The following is a 14996-nucleotide window of genomic DNA, read 5'->3' as shown; positions in this document are numbered from 1 at the left end:
TCATGTCTCTGATAATTGTATCAACTTATGAACCTTCATTTCTTTGGATAAAACCTCCAAATTTGTAGATGCCAGCAAAATCTTGCAACCATTATGATCTTCACCAAAGGGGATACCAATCTCACCTAAATCAAGTCTGCCACGAAGATCATACAGTACAACAAGGACTGTTTGCAGCTCCTTCATCTTAGCACACAGAAGATGAGCTCTTTCTGCAGTTCTCATTCTTTTACGATAACCGAAACACGTGCAACAAGTTGATTCAGCTAGGTCCGTCTTATCATCAAAATTGAGACCTATTGCATCACCGATTTGCATTTGGATATTTGTAATGTCAGGTTTCTTAGTCACAGTTGCTGTGACAATCTTTTCGAACAATTGATCTCTCTCGGCTCTTCTTATAACTATTTTTACAGAAGCCTCGACTATTTTATCTGGCCCACATAATCCAATTATACTTTCTTCTTGGTCTCTCACTCTTAGTGCATCCATAATCTGTTCCTTTACCTTATCATCCACGTTGGAGATATTTGCATTCCTCACACTAGCCATCCTGATCCTCCTAATACTCAATTAACATAATGCCACAGAAATTACAACACTATTATTTTATGAAAAGAGAAATGGAAGCAGTGATGGACGGTTAGGGGATGAAACTAAAATGTGTTTCTGTCTTTGAGTATTGAAATTTGTAAAAAAAAAAAAAAAAAAACTCATTTAGTGGTTCAATGAGAAAAAGGGCATATATATATTTTCAATGGATTCAGCTTGTTCAAACTCAAAGTGAGCAATTCAATTTATAGTATAATAATGCTGATTTAATATACTAGTTATTTTCAAAAACCAAATCATAATCATTTTAAAACTATTTAAATACTTTGGATTTATAACCATAACCAGATTTTAATCAAAATTGGTTATAAACTCGGTTATAAATTTGGTTATGATTATATAACCGGTTTTTGAAAAATATTCAGTTTTGAAAATTATTTTTTTCGAAATTTTATTTTTCAAAAAAAACTTATTTATTTTGAGAATTAAAATATTTGGATTTAGATAATAACTGGATTATAACCCAATCCAAAATAATTTAACCGGTTAATAACCATTTAATTATATCGGAATTAATTTAATTATATCGGAATTATATGAATGGATAGCCAAACCATTAATAACTAAACCGGTTAATAACCATTCAATTATATCCGGATATTTTAAAAGTCGTTTAGATTTGATTATAAATTTGGACATCACAACCAGATATTTTGCACACCCCTAGGTGTGCTATACTCAGTCATTTATAGAGAATAATAACCTGTACAGTCGGGGCATTTCCATACTGATAGTTGCAAGACCACAATTAGATTAGGGAAAGTTTAAGTTTCACGCCGCCTGAAATTGAAAAGTGAAATGATTGAAACATCAAGCTATCAGAGTTTATGCTGTTTTATGATTTTGAAAATTTTGCCACTCAATTAGTTACTGAATCGAGTCGTGGATTTGGTCGCTCTCTTTAAAATAAACGTTTTTCAGCACTGTCCAAAATTATGCAAAGCAGTCAGTCAACCACAACGACTCTAGAAAAAACAGCACAATTCTATACTGGACAATTACTACTTACACGATAGATAATCGGTTAAAAATACACCCTCAAATGATACAAAGATCATTCCAAAACTATTTTTTTCAAGATCTTGCTCTAGAAAGCTCGATCTTGACCACTCCGCACACACAAAAAGATCTTTCTTTGATCAAACCACTAAAAGACAACCCAAGCACCTAAGATACAACGCTTGATCTTAACTATGGTAACATTAAATACAGTCATCCAAGTCTTACTAGATTAGAAAAAATCAGATTACAAACAAATGAAGTTTTAAGCAATTGAGAAACAACATGCTAAAAGTTAAATTAGGCAGAAACAAAAGGAAATTAACTTTACTTGCTAGCATGAGTTGAAGAATGATTCATTTTAAAAAGCAGACAAATAATTAGACAAATTAAACAGCTGAGTTGTTAACAGAAACAAACGTGCCATACAAAACAATAGTAGAAACAAATCTATGAAGCACAGATGAAATTAAGTAATGCAGAAACAAAACAAAAGAAATCATACTCTTACCACAACGCACTAAGATCTAAGATCTGAGAAAGCTTCGTTTGACCAAATTTCAATTTACAGAATAAATATGTGGCGTTTAAATGAGCAACCAGTTCATGGTTCCGTTGTTTACATTTTCCCATGTGAAGCACTGCTACTAATCAGATGACATACCGTACCGGTACGGTATACACACTCATACTTGATACACGCACGCAGTGTACCGTACTACTTTATTATTATTATTATTATTATTATTATTATTATTATTATTATTATTATTATTATTATTATTATTATTATTATTATTATTATTATTATTACTTTGTTTTAAAATTTATAATATTTTAATATATTAATATTATATATTTCCACCACTCACCCCATTAAATTTTTTATTAATATATTTTAGAATTAAATATATTTTTCGTCGTTATAAATAATTTATAATTCAATTTTAAACTCTATAAAAAGTTATTTTGAATAATGATTCTTCTAAAATTTTCTACCAAAAATTTGGATATCTGCCTATTTCCTTTAATAAAAACTGACCTAACAATGACAAAGTGACAAAGATCCTATGTGTTATAGTGCAGGGTTACAAATCTCCATAAAATAACCGATTAATTTTTCAATGCTAAATATCTAATTGTCAAAATCATAATTAATCCTGAAACATCCATTCCCAGTAAAATACCTGAGTTCTCCTCTTTTCAGTTCCAGTTAAAGCAGTAGAAACAATATTCCACAGAATGTCCCATAAAAACACTGTCACTTGGTCGGCCATGCTTACAGTTTATGCCCAAACCAGTCAAATCGCAAGCGCACGCAAATTGTTCGGCGGAATGCTGAACAAACTTCAACTTCTTACAATGATAGGATCTCTTCTGACATTTACAATGGTTGTAATGTCACCAAAACTTATGAGCTTTTCACCACGATTCGCGATTGAAATGCGGTGTCATTATATATTCCATAGTTATCATGATAACAAAATCCACTATCTGTGCAGCCAAGCTTCTATTTGAATTGAATTTTGATGAAGTCAAATGAGGTTGAGTACGATTGGATGGATCCAAAAATAGCGAGTACTTCATCGATTCTGAGCACTGAAGATGCTATAATTGCAGTTGTCATTGTGGTCGGCGAACCTTTGGAGTGGTGAGCAGAGGCACAACATGTGTTGGAGTACATGAAGCAAAGGAGGAACATGGACGACAATTTACGCCATAGTTATCTTTTATTTTGTATTATAGTTTGCTGTATTTTGTAAACACTGGTGTATGGTTAACTAACATTTTGTGTGAATATTTGATCTTATTTTTGAATGACAAGCGTGTATGTTGTTGGAAATTTGTCATTATTATCTAAATGGTGGAATATAAATGCTTACCTCTTGTTTTAAAATTTCACGGAATGTGTTTGTTTCATAACATAATAAAAGTCTATAGTCCTAAAAATAGAAAAATAACCATTTTCATCAAAACAATGAGAATACTATGACTCACATTCTTACCTATTCCCTCACTTATTAATAAGGTGATGGTAATATCAAGACAGTTACTTCAAACAGAACTGGTCATATCTTAGATTACAAACACAAGCATATGATAGAAAAAAAGTCTATTAAGCATTTGCCAATAATCTCTCAACCATGGTGTTTTCCAAATGATGTGCATCTTTGTACTTCAAATTTTCATCATCTCTACTTCTTTGGAAAATAATGATGTCATGTCTCTGATAATTGTATCAACTTATGAACCTTCATTTCTTTGGATAAAACCTCCAAGTTTGTAGATGCCAACAAAATCTTGCAACCATTATGATCTTCGCCAAAGGGGATACCAATCTCACCTAAATCAAGTCTGCCATGAAGATCATACAGTACAACTAGGACTGATTGCAGCTCCTTCAACTTAGCACACAGAAGATGAGCTCTTTCTGCAGTTCTCATTCTTTTACTATAACCGACACACGTGCAACAAGTTGATTCAGCTAGGTCGGTCTTATCGTCAAAATTGAGACCTATTGCATCACCAATTTGCGTTTGGATATTTGTAATGTAAGACTTCATTGTCACAGTTGCTGTGACAATTTTTTCGAACAATTGATCCCTCTCAGCTTTTCTTATAACCGTTTTTACAAAAGCTTCAACCATTTTATGTGGCCCGCATAATCCAATTATATTTATTCCTTGGTCTCTCACTCTAAGTGCATCCATCATCTGTTTCTTAATCTTATCATCAAATTTGGACCGGTCCGTGTTCTTCGAACTCTTAGTTACAACACTATTATATGGACGGGCAATATTAGTATATTATTTGGGTTAAACCTAATCGGTAGAGCCTAACTCATCCTTACTACCAAAGCATCTTCTTAAAATACCGACTTGTAAGATGAATGGGGTCTAAACTTTATAAATACAATATATGTCATATCTCTAAGTAAAATTGGACTAAATCCACCATTTCACAGTCAACACAATGGTGTTGAAGGCTACAATAAAAACTATAAAAAATGCTGCAATTTATGTGACTAGGGACGGACGGACCGCACTAAAGACCGCAATTCCAACTATAAGTATTATAACAGAGACTAGATGGAGTATAAGGAAAGGAATATGTAAATCAGTTAGGTGAGTTAAAATATGAATATTTGATTTTCTTACATTTCAAAATGATAATCCCCGTCCATGCTGATAGTTGCAACTTGCAAGAGCACAATTAGATTAGGGAAAGTTTAAGCTTGATGCCTCCACCTGAAATAGAAAATTGAAAAAACTGTTAGCGCAACATCGGGGGAGGGTCGAGTCGGGAGCATTATTATTTTCCGGGACATTCCTTTGAGTAACACACCTTTGTGGGAGAGACACCACTTCTCCACCTAAAACCTTAAGGTGATAGGTGAGTGGGTTCTCCCACTTATATATGCTCAAGTCACCACATGCATTTTCAATGTGGGACTATTATCCACACTCACACTTGCATTATTCTCAACACTCCCCCTCAAGTGCGAGTCTACAATGCTCCCCCTCCATGTGGAAACTCCACTTCCACATACACTTGTACCGCCGGACACACGGGACACTCTACGCACATGCGGAACACATACCAACGACCATGTGGAGATACTTTCGATACGACACCACTTCTCCACCTAAAACCTTAAGGTGATAGGTGAGTGGGTTCTCCCACTTATATATGCTCAAGTCACCACATGCATTTTCAATGTGGGACTATTATCCACACTCACACTTGCATTATTCTCAACACTCCCCCTCAAGTGCGAGTCTACAATGCTCCCCCTCCATGTGGAAACTCCACTTCCACATACACTTGTACCGCCGGACACACGGGACACTCTACGCACATGCGGAACACATACCAACGACCATGTGGAGATACTTTCGATACAAGTAAGCCGATCCCTTTCTCGAACCAAAGGCTCATGATACCATTTGTTAGCGCAACATCGGGGGAGGGTCGAGTCGGGAGCATTATTATTTTCCGGGACATTCCTTTGAGTAACACACCTTTGTGGGAGAGACACCACTTCTCCACCTAAAACCTTAAGGTGATAGGTGAGTGGGTTCTCCCACTTATATATGCTCAAGTCACCACATGCATTTTCAATGTGGGACTATTATCCACACTCACACTTGCATTATTCTCAACAAAAACAAGTTAACTAGAAGATTTGGAAAATTAAGTAATGCAAGAAACAAAACAAGACAAATCTTACCACAACGCACTAAGATCTAATATCTGAGAAATCTTACCACAAGGCACTAAGATCTAATATCTAGAAAGCTTCATAAATATGTGGCCAAAATGGAAATCAGGAATCAGTTCATGGTTCTCTTGACTTGACTTGGTTTACATTTTACTTATATTTTCTGGTCAAAGACGCGTTAATTTGATGGGTAAATTCCACCAATACCAAATAAAAACCTGTTTACATTTGACATACAAAAAAATGGTTCACATTTACTTATTATATTTGTATACAATGTACCTCATTTTTTAATATTTAGTTGTATGCATATTATTAAGCTTTACACAAAAGCTACTTAAAATATAAATTACCTAAACAACATACGAAAATCTGTCCTAAAAAACATCACATTCGAGCTTAAAAGAGAAGACTAGATCGTTGGATCATAAAACGAGTCATATCTCACCATCTGACAACATGAATGGTCTGGATCAAAATTTTAAGAGGGAAGACTGGTAAAAATCCTAATAGAATCCTTGTAAAAGTGAATGAAAAACAAGTTAAAGACACACTCTAAAAATCTAAATACATTTCTTTTCCTATCCTAGTCGATTATTAACATAAGCGTCAAAGTGTTTTTCGCATGTACCACCCCTCTTTTTTATTTTCCGATGTTTAACCAAATCGGGAAAGAAAAGCTTATTAGACACAATTATCTTATTTAAATTTTCAACAGTGTTAGAATATTTTTGTCTAGACAGATTACTAATGCATGCACCTTTGCATGTGGATTTTTTGGGTTATGATGAAAATTGTAACAACGGACTCTAGATGAAGAAAGTCAACATGCTTATAGAATGATGGCGATCTCTTGATTAAACCATCATTATGAGTGATTTGGATCGATTGTTAGCCTTAGAATGATGGTGACTATATTTTATCTAATTGTACAATTATATTTTGAGCTATCCAAATCGGTTTTATATATTCATATGTGAGATATTGGATCGAACTCTAGTATGGTCGAAGGGTAGCTTCTTGGTTCGACAGGGTTAAGCATGAAGTCGAAGGTTGTTCACATGCTTGTGTCGAAGATGCTAGGGTTGTTAGCATGTTAAATTAGGTTTTAGTGTTTAAACCCTAATTTGTTAAGTTAGCTTGTTTATTAAGTTGGCTTGTGTAATGGGCCTTGTGGAAAAAGCCCATTAGTTAGTATGTTAGGTTTTATTATAAATAGCATACTAGTCTCTCATCATTGCAAAGCTGCAAATCCTAATTTAGGGTGAGAGAGGTTATTTGTTATTCTTGTAAACTTGTAATCTTGTTTTAAGAGAAAGTGAAAGAATAGCAGTTATAACCAATTCTTGTGTTCTTATTCTCTTCCCTAATTCCCTATTATACTTTGTTATTGGTATCGTTTTTCACAACAAATTGGTGCGGTGAGCGTGGAGAAGATGCCTTCAACAAAGTATGAGATTGAAAAGTTCACCGGAGTGAATGATTTCGGTCTGTGGCGCTTGAAGATGAAAGCCCTACTGGTTCAGCAGGGTTGTTTGGAAGCGTTGAAGGGAGAGACAGCCATGAGTGCAGAATTGACGGCAGCGGAGAAGACGAATATGATCGAGAAAGCACACAGCGCAATTTTGTTGAGCCTTGGTGATAAGGTTCTCCGACAGGTATCAAAGGAGACGACGGCATCAGGGTTATGGGTGAAACTTGAAAGTTTGTATATGACCAAATCGCTGGTAAATCGACTCTACCTGAAGCAAGCTTTGTATTCATTCAAGATGATTGAAGACAAAGTATTGGCTGAGCAGTTGGATATGTTCAACAAGCTGATTCTTGATCTTGAAAATATTGATGTGAAGATCGATGATGAAGATCAAGCGCTGTTACTATTGTGTTCTTTGCCTCGATCACATGCTCACTTCAAAGAAACTCTCTTGTATGGAAGGGAGTCCCTGACGTTTGAAGAAGTTCAATCAGCCTTGTACTCTAAGGACTTGAATGAACGAAAGGAGCATAAACCTTCGACTGTTGGCGAAGGTTTGGTCGTTAAAGGAAAACTCTTACGAAAGAATGGTAAGTTCGACAAGAAGGGCAAAAGCCAGTCGAAGTCTTACAATGGCGAAGCATCTGGCGTTCGATGCTATCATTGTAAGAAGGAGGGTCACACAAGAAAGGTGTGCCCTGAACGCCTGAAAGATCATGGAGGTAAGGATAATGGCAATGCAGCCATTGTTCAAGATGATTTTGAATCATCTGATGTTCTTGTAGTTTCAAGCAGTGACTCGAGAAGAGAGTGGATTATGGATTCAGGGTGCACTTGGCACATGACTCCAAACAAAGACTTGTTCGAGGAATTATGTGATCAAGATGGTGGATCAGTATTGCTGGGAAACAACAAGGCTTGCAAGATTGCAGGTATTGGATCTGTTAGATTCAAGCTCCATGATGAGTCAATAAGGTTGTTGACTGAAGTCAGGTATGTTCCTGATTTGAAGAGAAATCTGCTTTCTCTTGGTGAATTCGACAAGAAAGGATATGTTTTCCAAGGAGAGAAAAGTATCCTAAGAGTCATGAAGGGTTCGAAGGAAGTCTTGAGAGGCGTGAAGAAACAAGGCTTGTATACCCTTGAGGCTGAAGTTGTAAGTGGTTCGACAAATGTTGTATCCACGAAACCTTTGTCGAAGACAGAAATCTGGCACATGAGATTGGGCCATGTCAGTGAAAGGGGTCTGGTCGAATTAGGGAAACAAAATCTGCTTGGTGGAGACAAAATCGAAAAGCTGAAGTTTTGTGAACCCTGTGTACTTGGAAAATCTTGCAGAGTGAAGTTCATCAAAGGCAAACAAAGAACACATGGATCCCTTGATTACATCCATGCTGATCTTTGGGGGCCTGCAAGGTGTCCATCACATTCAGGAGCAAGGTATTTTCTATCCATAGTAGATGATTATTCCAGAAAATTATGGGTATTCATCCAGAAGACTAAGGATGAAACTTTTGAGAATTTCAAAAGTTGGAAGACTCTGGCTGAAAATCAGACTGGCAGAAAGGTCAAGAGGTTGAGAACCGACAATGGCCTTGAATTTTGCAATGAGGCATTCGACAGTTTTTGTGCTGCCTCTGGTATTGCAAGGCATAGAACTACTGCAGGCACTCCACAGGAAAATGGTTTGGCTGAAAGGTTTAATCGAACTATTTTGGAGAGAGTCAGATGCATGTTGACTAGTGCGGGGTTAACAAAGGTGTTCTGGGCTGAGGCTGTTTCGACAGCAACATATCTGATAAACAGATGTCCTTCGACAGCATTAGATATGAAGACACCTGAAGAAGTTTGGTCGGGACATCCACCAGATCTCGACAAACTGAGAGTATTTGGCTGCGTAGCCTATGCTCACATTAGGCAAGACAAGGTCGAACCTAGAGCTCTGAAATGCATGTTCATGGGATACCCTGAAGGAGTCAAAGCTTATAGGCTATGGTGCCTAGAGCCAGGTCACAGGAGGTGTATCACCAGTCGAGATGTAGTTTTCAATGAAGCTGAAATGGCTTTTAAGAAAACTGATGATGTTGGTCGAAGTACAGAAACATCTGACGAAGAGCTGGAACAGGTAGAGATTCCTGTTGAGGTGGAGCATGTTGATGCTGAATTGCATATCCCAGATGAAGTCGAAGAAGAAGCAGAAAATGCTGAAGTTGAGGAAACTGACGATGACTACCTATTGTCGAGAGATAGGTCGAGAAGAGTCATCAAGCCACCTCAGAGACTTGGATATGCAGATCTTATAGCTTATGCCTTAATCTCTGCAAGTGAGGTTCTAGACGAAGAACCTAGAGACTATAAGGAAGTTATGAGGAGTCGAAATAAGACTGAATGGCTGAAGGCCATGGATGATGAGATGAAATCTCTTTATGATAATCACACTTGGGAACTGATCAAGAAACCTGCTGGGGCAAGGTTAGTCAGTTGTAAATGGATTTTCAAAGTTAAGGAAGGAATTGAAGGAGTGACGTCGAAAAGATACAAGGCAAGGTTAGTTGCAAGGGGTTTCACTCAGAAAGAAGGTGTCGACTTCAATGATGTGTTTTCTCCTGTTGTGAAGCATAGGTCCATTCGAATGTTGCTTGCCATGGTGGCACAGTTCGATCTTGAACTGGAACAGATGGATGTGAAGACTGCGTTCTTGTATGGTGATCTAGATGAAACGATCCTGATGAGGCAACCTGAAGGGTATGTCGAAAAGGGGAAGGAAGATTATGTGTGCAAGTTAAAGAGATCTTTGTATGGGCTGAAACAATCTCCTCGACAGTGGAATAGGAGATTCGACAAGTTCATGGCACGCATAAATTTCATTAGAAGTCAGTTCGACCACTGCGTTTACTTCATATTTCGACCTGGTAATTCATTTGTTATTTTGTTGCTTTATGTGGATGATATTCTCATAGCAAGCAACAATGTTGAAGATGTGATGAGGGTGAAGGCTGAACTCAATAAGGAGTTCGATATGAAGGATCTGGGAGCTGCTTCCAGGATTCTTGGAATTGACATTCGAAGAGATAGAAAGAAGTCGAAGTTATGCCTATCTCAAGAGGCATATCTACGGAAGATTCTTGAAAAGTTTGGTATGTCGAATTCGAAGCCAGTTGTGACTCCAACAAACCCTCAATTCAAGCTGAGTATTGATCAGTGTCCCAGTACTGATGTGGAAAGAGCCTATATGAATAGCATCCCATATGCTAATATAGTTGGTTCTTTGATGTATGCTATGGTTTGTACTAGACCCGACATAGCATACGCAGTAAGTCTTGTAAGCAGGTACATGGCGAATCCTGGAAAGGCTCACTGGCAAGCATTGAAGTGGATTTTAAGGTACATAAATGGGTCTCTGAATAGAGTCCTAATTTATGGTGGAGCCTTGGGTGAAGATAGTAAAGCACTAATAGAAGGATATGTCGACTCTGATTATGCAGGTTGTATGGATTCCAGAAAATCTATTTCTGGATATGTTTTCACTATGTTTGGCACTGCAATTAGTTGGAAAGCAACACTTCAGAAGGTTGTTGCTCTATCAACCACTGAAGCGGAGTATATTGCCCTAACTGAAGCTGTGAAAGAAGCATTGTGGCTTGAAGGTTTTGCAAAGGAGCTGAAACTTCAAGGTCGAGGTATCACTGTTAAATGTGATAGTCAAAGTGCAATACACCTGTCGAAGAATTCAGCCTATCATGAGCGAACTAAGCACATTGATGTGAGGCTGCATTTCGTCAGAGGAGTAATCGAGCGTGGAGAAGTCCAAGTGCTGAAGGTTTCGACTGAAGACAATGCTGCTGATATGATCACCAAGACATTGCCGAGTTGCAAGTTTTTCCACTGTATGCAGTTGCTAAAGCTGCATGAAGAAAGCTAGTTTGTTCCCTTGATGTTGTAGAGTTAGATCCAAGGTGGAGATTTGTGAGATATTGGATCGAACTCTAGTATGGTCGAAGGGTAGCTTCTTGGTTCGACAGGGTTAAGCATGAAGTCGAAGGTTGTTCACATGCTTGTGTCGAAGATGCTAGGGTTGTTAGCATGTTAAATTAGGTTTTAGTGTTTAAACCCTAATTTGTTAAGTTAGCTTGTTTATTAAGTTGGCTTGTGTAATGGGCCTTGTGGAAAAAGCCCATTAGTTAGTATGTTAGGTTTTATTATAAATAGCATACTAGTCTCTCATCATTGCAAAGCTGCAAATCCTAATTTAGGGTGAGAGAGGTTATTTGTTATTCTTGTAAACTTGTAATCTTGTTTTAAGAGAAAGTGAAAGAATAGCAGTTATAACCAATTCTTGTGTTCTTATTCTCTTCCCTAATTCCCTATTATACTTTGTTATTGGTATCGTTTTTCACAACATCATACAACTTAGTTAAGAAGACATTTAAAAAGTCTAAGTCTTCTTTATTTTAAGAAAAGTTTGACTTGATTTGTGCTTAACATGCCTCACTTGTGTGTAATAAGTTGCAAACCCTATCAATCAATCGGTATGTTTATTCCACTCCTAATTTTTATCATCCACACCTACATTTTTGTTTCCTTTTAAAACATGATTAATTCTTTGAGGCATATGTATAAGTGAAGTAGATACGAAAGTAGGCACACAATGATATCGTTTATCCGTTGAAAGTGCATAAACGATATCTGATTTAAAAATTCAAACAATTAACTATGAGATTTCGAAAGTGTCTCAGAGTCAATTAAGAAAAAACTTTCCTTTTAAACAGGTCTCTAAACACATTAGTTGTGCTGTGAAAACAAGTGATTTGTGTGAATAAAACTCGATAATGTGCCGACGAAAGCAGACATTACCACTAGTTTTAGTATTTTTACAAACAAATGAAATTCTCTTGATAATTGATACATGACTTGCATGAGTAAAATAGGTGGACGAGAATTGAAGTCTCATACTCTTGTTTTAATTAGCAAGAAATCATAATTTTAATTTTCTCGTACTCAAAACCCATGGAATTGATAGTTTTAGCTAAGCATCGAAATATTAGAAAGAAGTAATTTGACTTTTGGTCTCTATGGACGATAGTCTTTAACTAATTTGATATTTTCGTATTCTTGCGGTGTATCTGTTTCTTCCCAATCTCCAGCTAAAACTAAAGACCAGGTAACCATACGACGATCCCTCATTACGTGAGTATTAACTTTATGATTGTAAAAGAAAACACGACTGAAACCACCAACATAACCCTTAATGATAGCCAGAAGTTTAAAAGTGAAATTTGACTTTCCTCAACCATAGATGTTTGAACTCAAACATCTAAGAAATTTAGTACCATGCACAACATTTGGACTGGAATGAGAATCGTATATGACTGGTTCTGCCACCACAAAACCAAAGTTAAAATTCTCCAAAGAGTTAGTAAACGACTCAGACAATCTCAAAGATTTTTTAAAGTGTACCAAACCATTATGGGAAGAAGAGAGTTCCCAATCAACATGAAAGATGTGTAAGAAAATTTTAATAGTAGCCTCCATATCCAAATATCGACATGTGTTGAAAGGCTCGTAGGAATGTCAAAAAGTTGTGATGTAATATCGAAAGCACCATGACTAAATAGTAGAGAATATCTTGTTTCAAAAAGGGTTAAAGGAAGGAAGAAACTCATTTCTTTAAAGATCACATCAAACTTGGGAAAAGTTGGATGGGAAAAACATTGATAAATTTTATCGATAAAAGAAGGAATGATAACCTTCCACGCACCTGAATTGCCTCTCAATTTAGTAACACCGTCTTAGCCCTCTAGTTCAAGTAGATTGAAGTGAACAAAGAGTGTCTCAAAATAGGTATCATTTACCTAGGAAAAGGAGGTGCACACCTCCTCATTGAGGATACATTTAGTTGAGTATATGATGACATGCCATTGCACCTAGATACACAAATAAAGGTAAAGTAAAAACAAGGAGACTTACAAGTTAGAGAAGATGAAGGAGACAAATGTGAAATAGGGAGAAAATCTCAAATGCAATAACATATTGCAATGAGGTAGTTCCAACTATCTGTTTACTGGTGTTTTTGATAACCAATCACAAGTTTGTTGAAGCTAGTGAGATTAACTCGAAAAATCTATAAAGCAAATTGTGCAAATAATTTGTATGAAGACACATGCATGTGATTTGAATGTGACAGTTTATACGAAGATGACGCAAAGATAAAGTTCAAATGAAGACAAATTTTGATAAATGACAAGGAGTTAAAATACACTAAATGACATTAAATAAAGGAGAAACCTAAGATAGAAAAAAGTAAATGGTTCATTTAAAGAAACAAGAAAACAATGAAAAGACGGGACGTAGACACATGCATATTTCTGGTCAACAATTTCGCTCTTTGACTCAGGTACTATAGTTGTATGGAGAGAATGTATGAAATTTTGCAACCTCCGTTACAATGTATCAATTTGCTATTTATTCTATTTATAAGTAACTGTCGATGACAGTTCTAAACACTAAGAGACTGATGTGTTTCATCCCACGTTTAGCCTTTAGGCTTCCACTAGCGCATACACATGTCACCCATGATCTCTTGCTCGTTTACAAACCACGTTGTAATAACTACTTCAAACTTCCCCATGAACTCTTGTTGATATCTGGCCAACGTGTCGTACATCATCTCAGTTTGACACTCAAATTCTAGAGAATCAGTTAAGTCCTGAAACACGTTGTGGTTGTCGACTATCATCCATGTCGGCACGCAATTCTTGTCAACCATCCTTCTCAAGATTTTCGACATGTTTCCTGGTGATCCTAATCTTATGGATCTGTTCTTATGATTATTCCAAACCATAATTGTCACGTCAGTTGACTCCCTGGTCGATGCTCCATCGATGCTGGATAATTAAAGCTTCAAGATACTTGACCTTAGTGTGTATAAACACTTGATTTAATGTTCCTAAACACTTAATTAAAGTCTCATGACCCTAAATGTCCCTTCATTGTGAGATGTTTTGTTGACTTTTCTTTAGCTGAAAATCCCAGTGTAACACTGTTACAAAGAGTGTGTGAATAGAAACAAATCAAACAAATTGAAAGACATGACATCAACCGACGAGTAACCCATCATTATAGAAAAGATAGTTCTTAGAAAACCTATCATAACGGGTATAAAGGCATCACATCATGCTACTAGCCCTATGATAACATATGACATGCTATTTAGATGGAAAACAAAGTGACAAACGTGTCACCAATGGCATAGTCTATTGATACCATGATGACACAAGAGAAAAACAGAAAATAGGCAAAAGGAACTTCATGAAAATCACTTCATAAGCATAGAATAGCAGAAAGATTTACAACCCCAGACCCAATTCCATCAAACTGGATTTAAGGGGAAATTGTTCTTAATGAGACCAAGGAAAAAATAAAATCGGCCAAACTACTTACTCACATGTGGATTTGGATCATGGCTAGCCCATACTAGTCATGTCCCCATAAAAGAAAAACCGTGAAAAAGCAAAGGGGGAGGATTTGGTGATAAGGGCGACGTAAGCTCAAGGATGTCATAAACATGTCATCGAGGAGAAGGTTTTAGGGCCTAAAGAACATATGTAAACTTGTCCTTGAATGATGGTGGCAATATATTTCTTCTAATTGTATAGTTTTACTTTGAGCTATCTGGAACGGTTTCATACA

The 14996-nt window shown here is 36.6% G+C and overlaps 2 protein-coding genes across 2 annotated transcripts; both read right to left on the bottom strand.

The window, feature by feature from the left end:
* On the bottom strand, window positions 1-552 carry LOC131605810 (probable disease resistance protein At5g47260). Its single transcript, XM_058878120.1, has one exon. The coding sequence runs from the start codon at window positions 550-552 to the stop codon at window positions 1-3; it is 552 nt and encodes a 183-aa protein (XP_058734103.1).
* Window positions 553-3745: 3193 nt separating this feature from the next.
* LOC131605809 (probable disease resistance protein At5g47260) lies at window positions 3746-14094 on the bottom strand. Its single transcript, XM_058878119.1, has 3 exons — window positions 13904-14094; window positions 13160-13231; window positions 3746-4389 (listed from the first exon to the last, which is right to left on the bottom strand). Exons 1-3 carry the CDS (start codon window positions 14092-14094, stop codon window positions 3831-3833), a joined length of 822 nt encoding a protein of 273 aa, XP_058734102.1. The 3' UTR covers window positions 3746-3830.
* Between the last annotated feature and the right edge of the window lie 902 nt (window positions 14095-14996).

This window comes from Vicia villosa, linkage group LG5 (genome assembly GCF_029867415.1).
Source record: "Vicia villosa cultivar HV-30 ecotype Madison, WI linkage group LG5, Vvil1.0, whole genome shotgun sequence".
Classification (NCBI taxonomy): Eukaryota; Viridiplantae; Streptophyta; class Magnoliopsida; order Fabales; family Fabaceae; genus Vicia; species Vicia villosa.
This window is presented reverse-complemented; position numbering and strand designations above follow the sequence as displayed.

Coding starts and splice junctions, on each gene's coding strand:
- LOC131605809 (XM_058878119.1), bottom strand. CDS start 14,094: ATGTCGAAAATCTTGAGAAGGATGGTTGACAAGAATTGCGTGCCGACA. Junction 13,232..13,903: donor GAAGTAGTTATTACAACGTG/GTTTGTAAACGA, acceptor TTGTGTATCTAG/GTGCAATGGCATGTCATCAT. Junction 4,390..13,159: donor TGTGCACCTCCTTTTCCTAG/GTAAATGATACC, acceptor TCCATATAATAG/TGTTGTAACTAAGAGTTCGA.
- LOC131605810 (XM_058878120.1), bottom strand. CDS start 552: ATGGCTAGTGTGAGGAATGCAAATATCTCCAACGTGGATGATAAGGTA.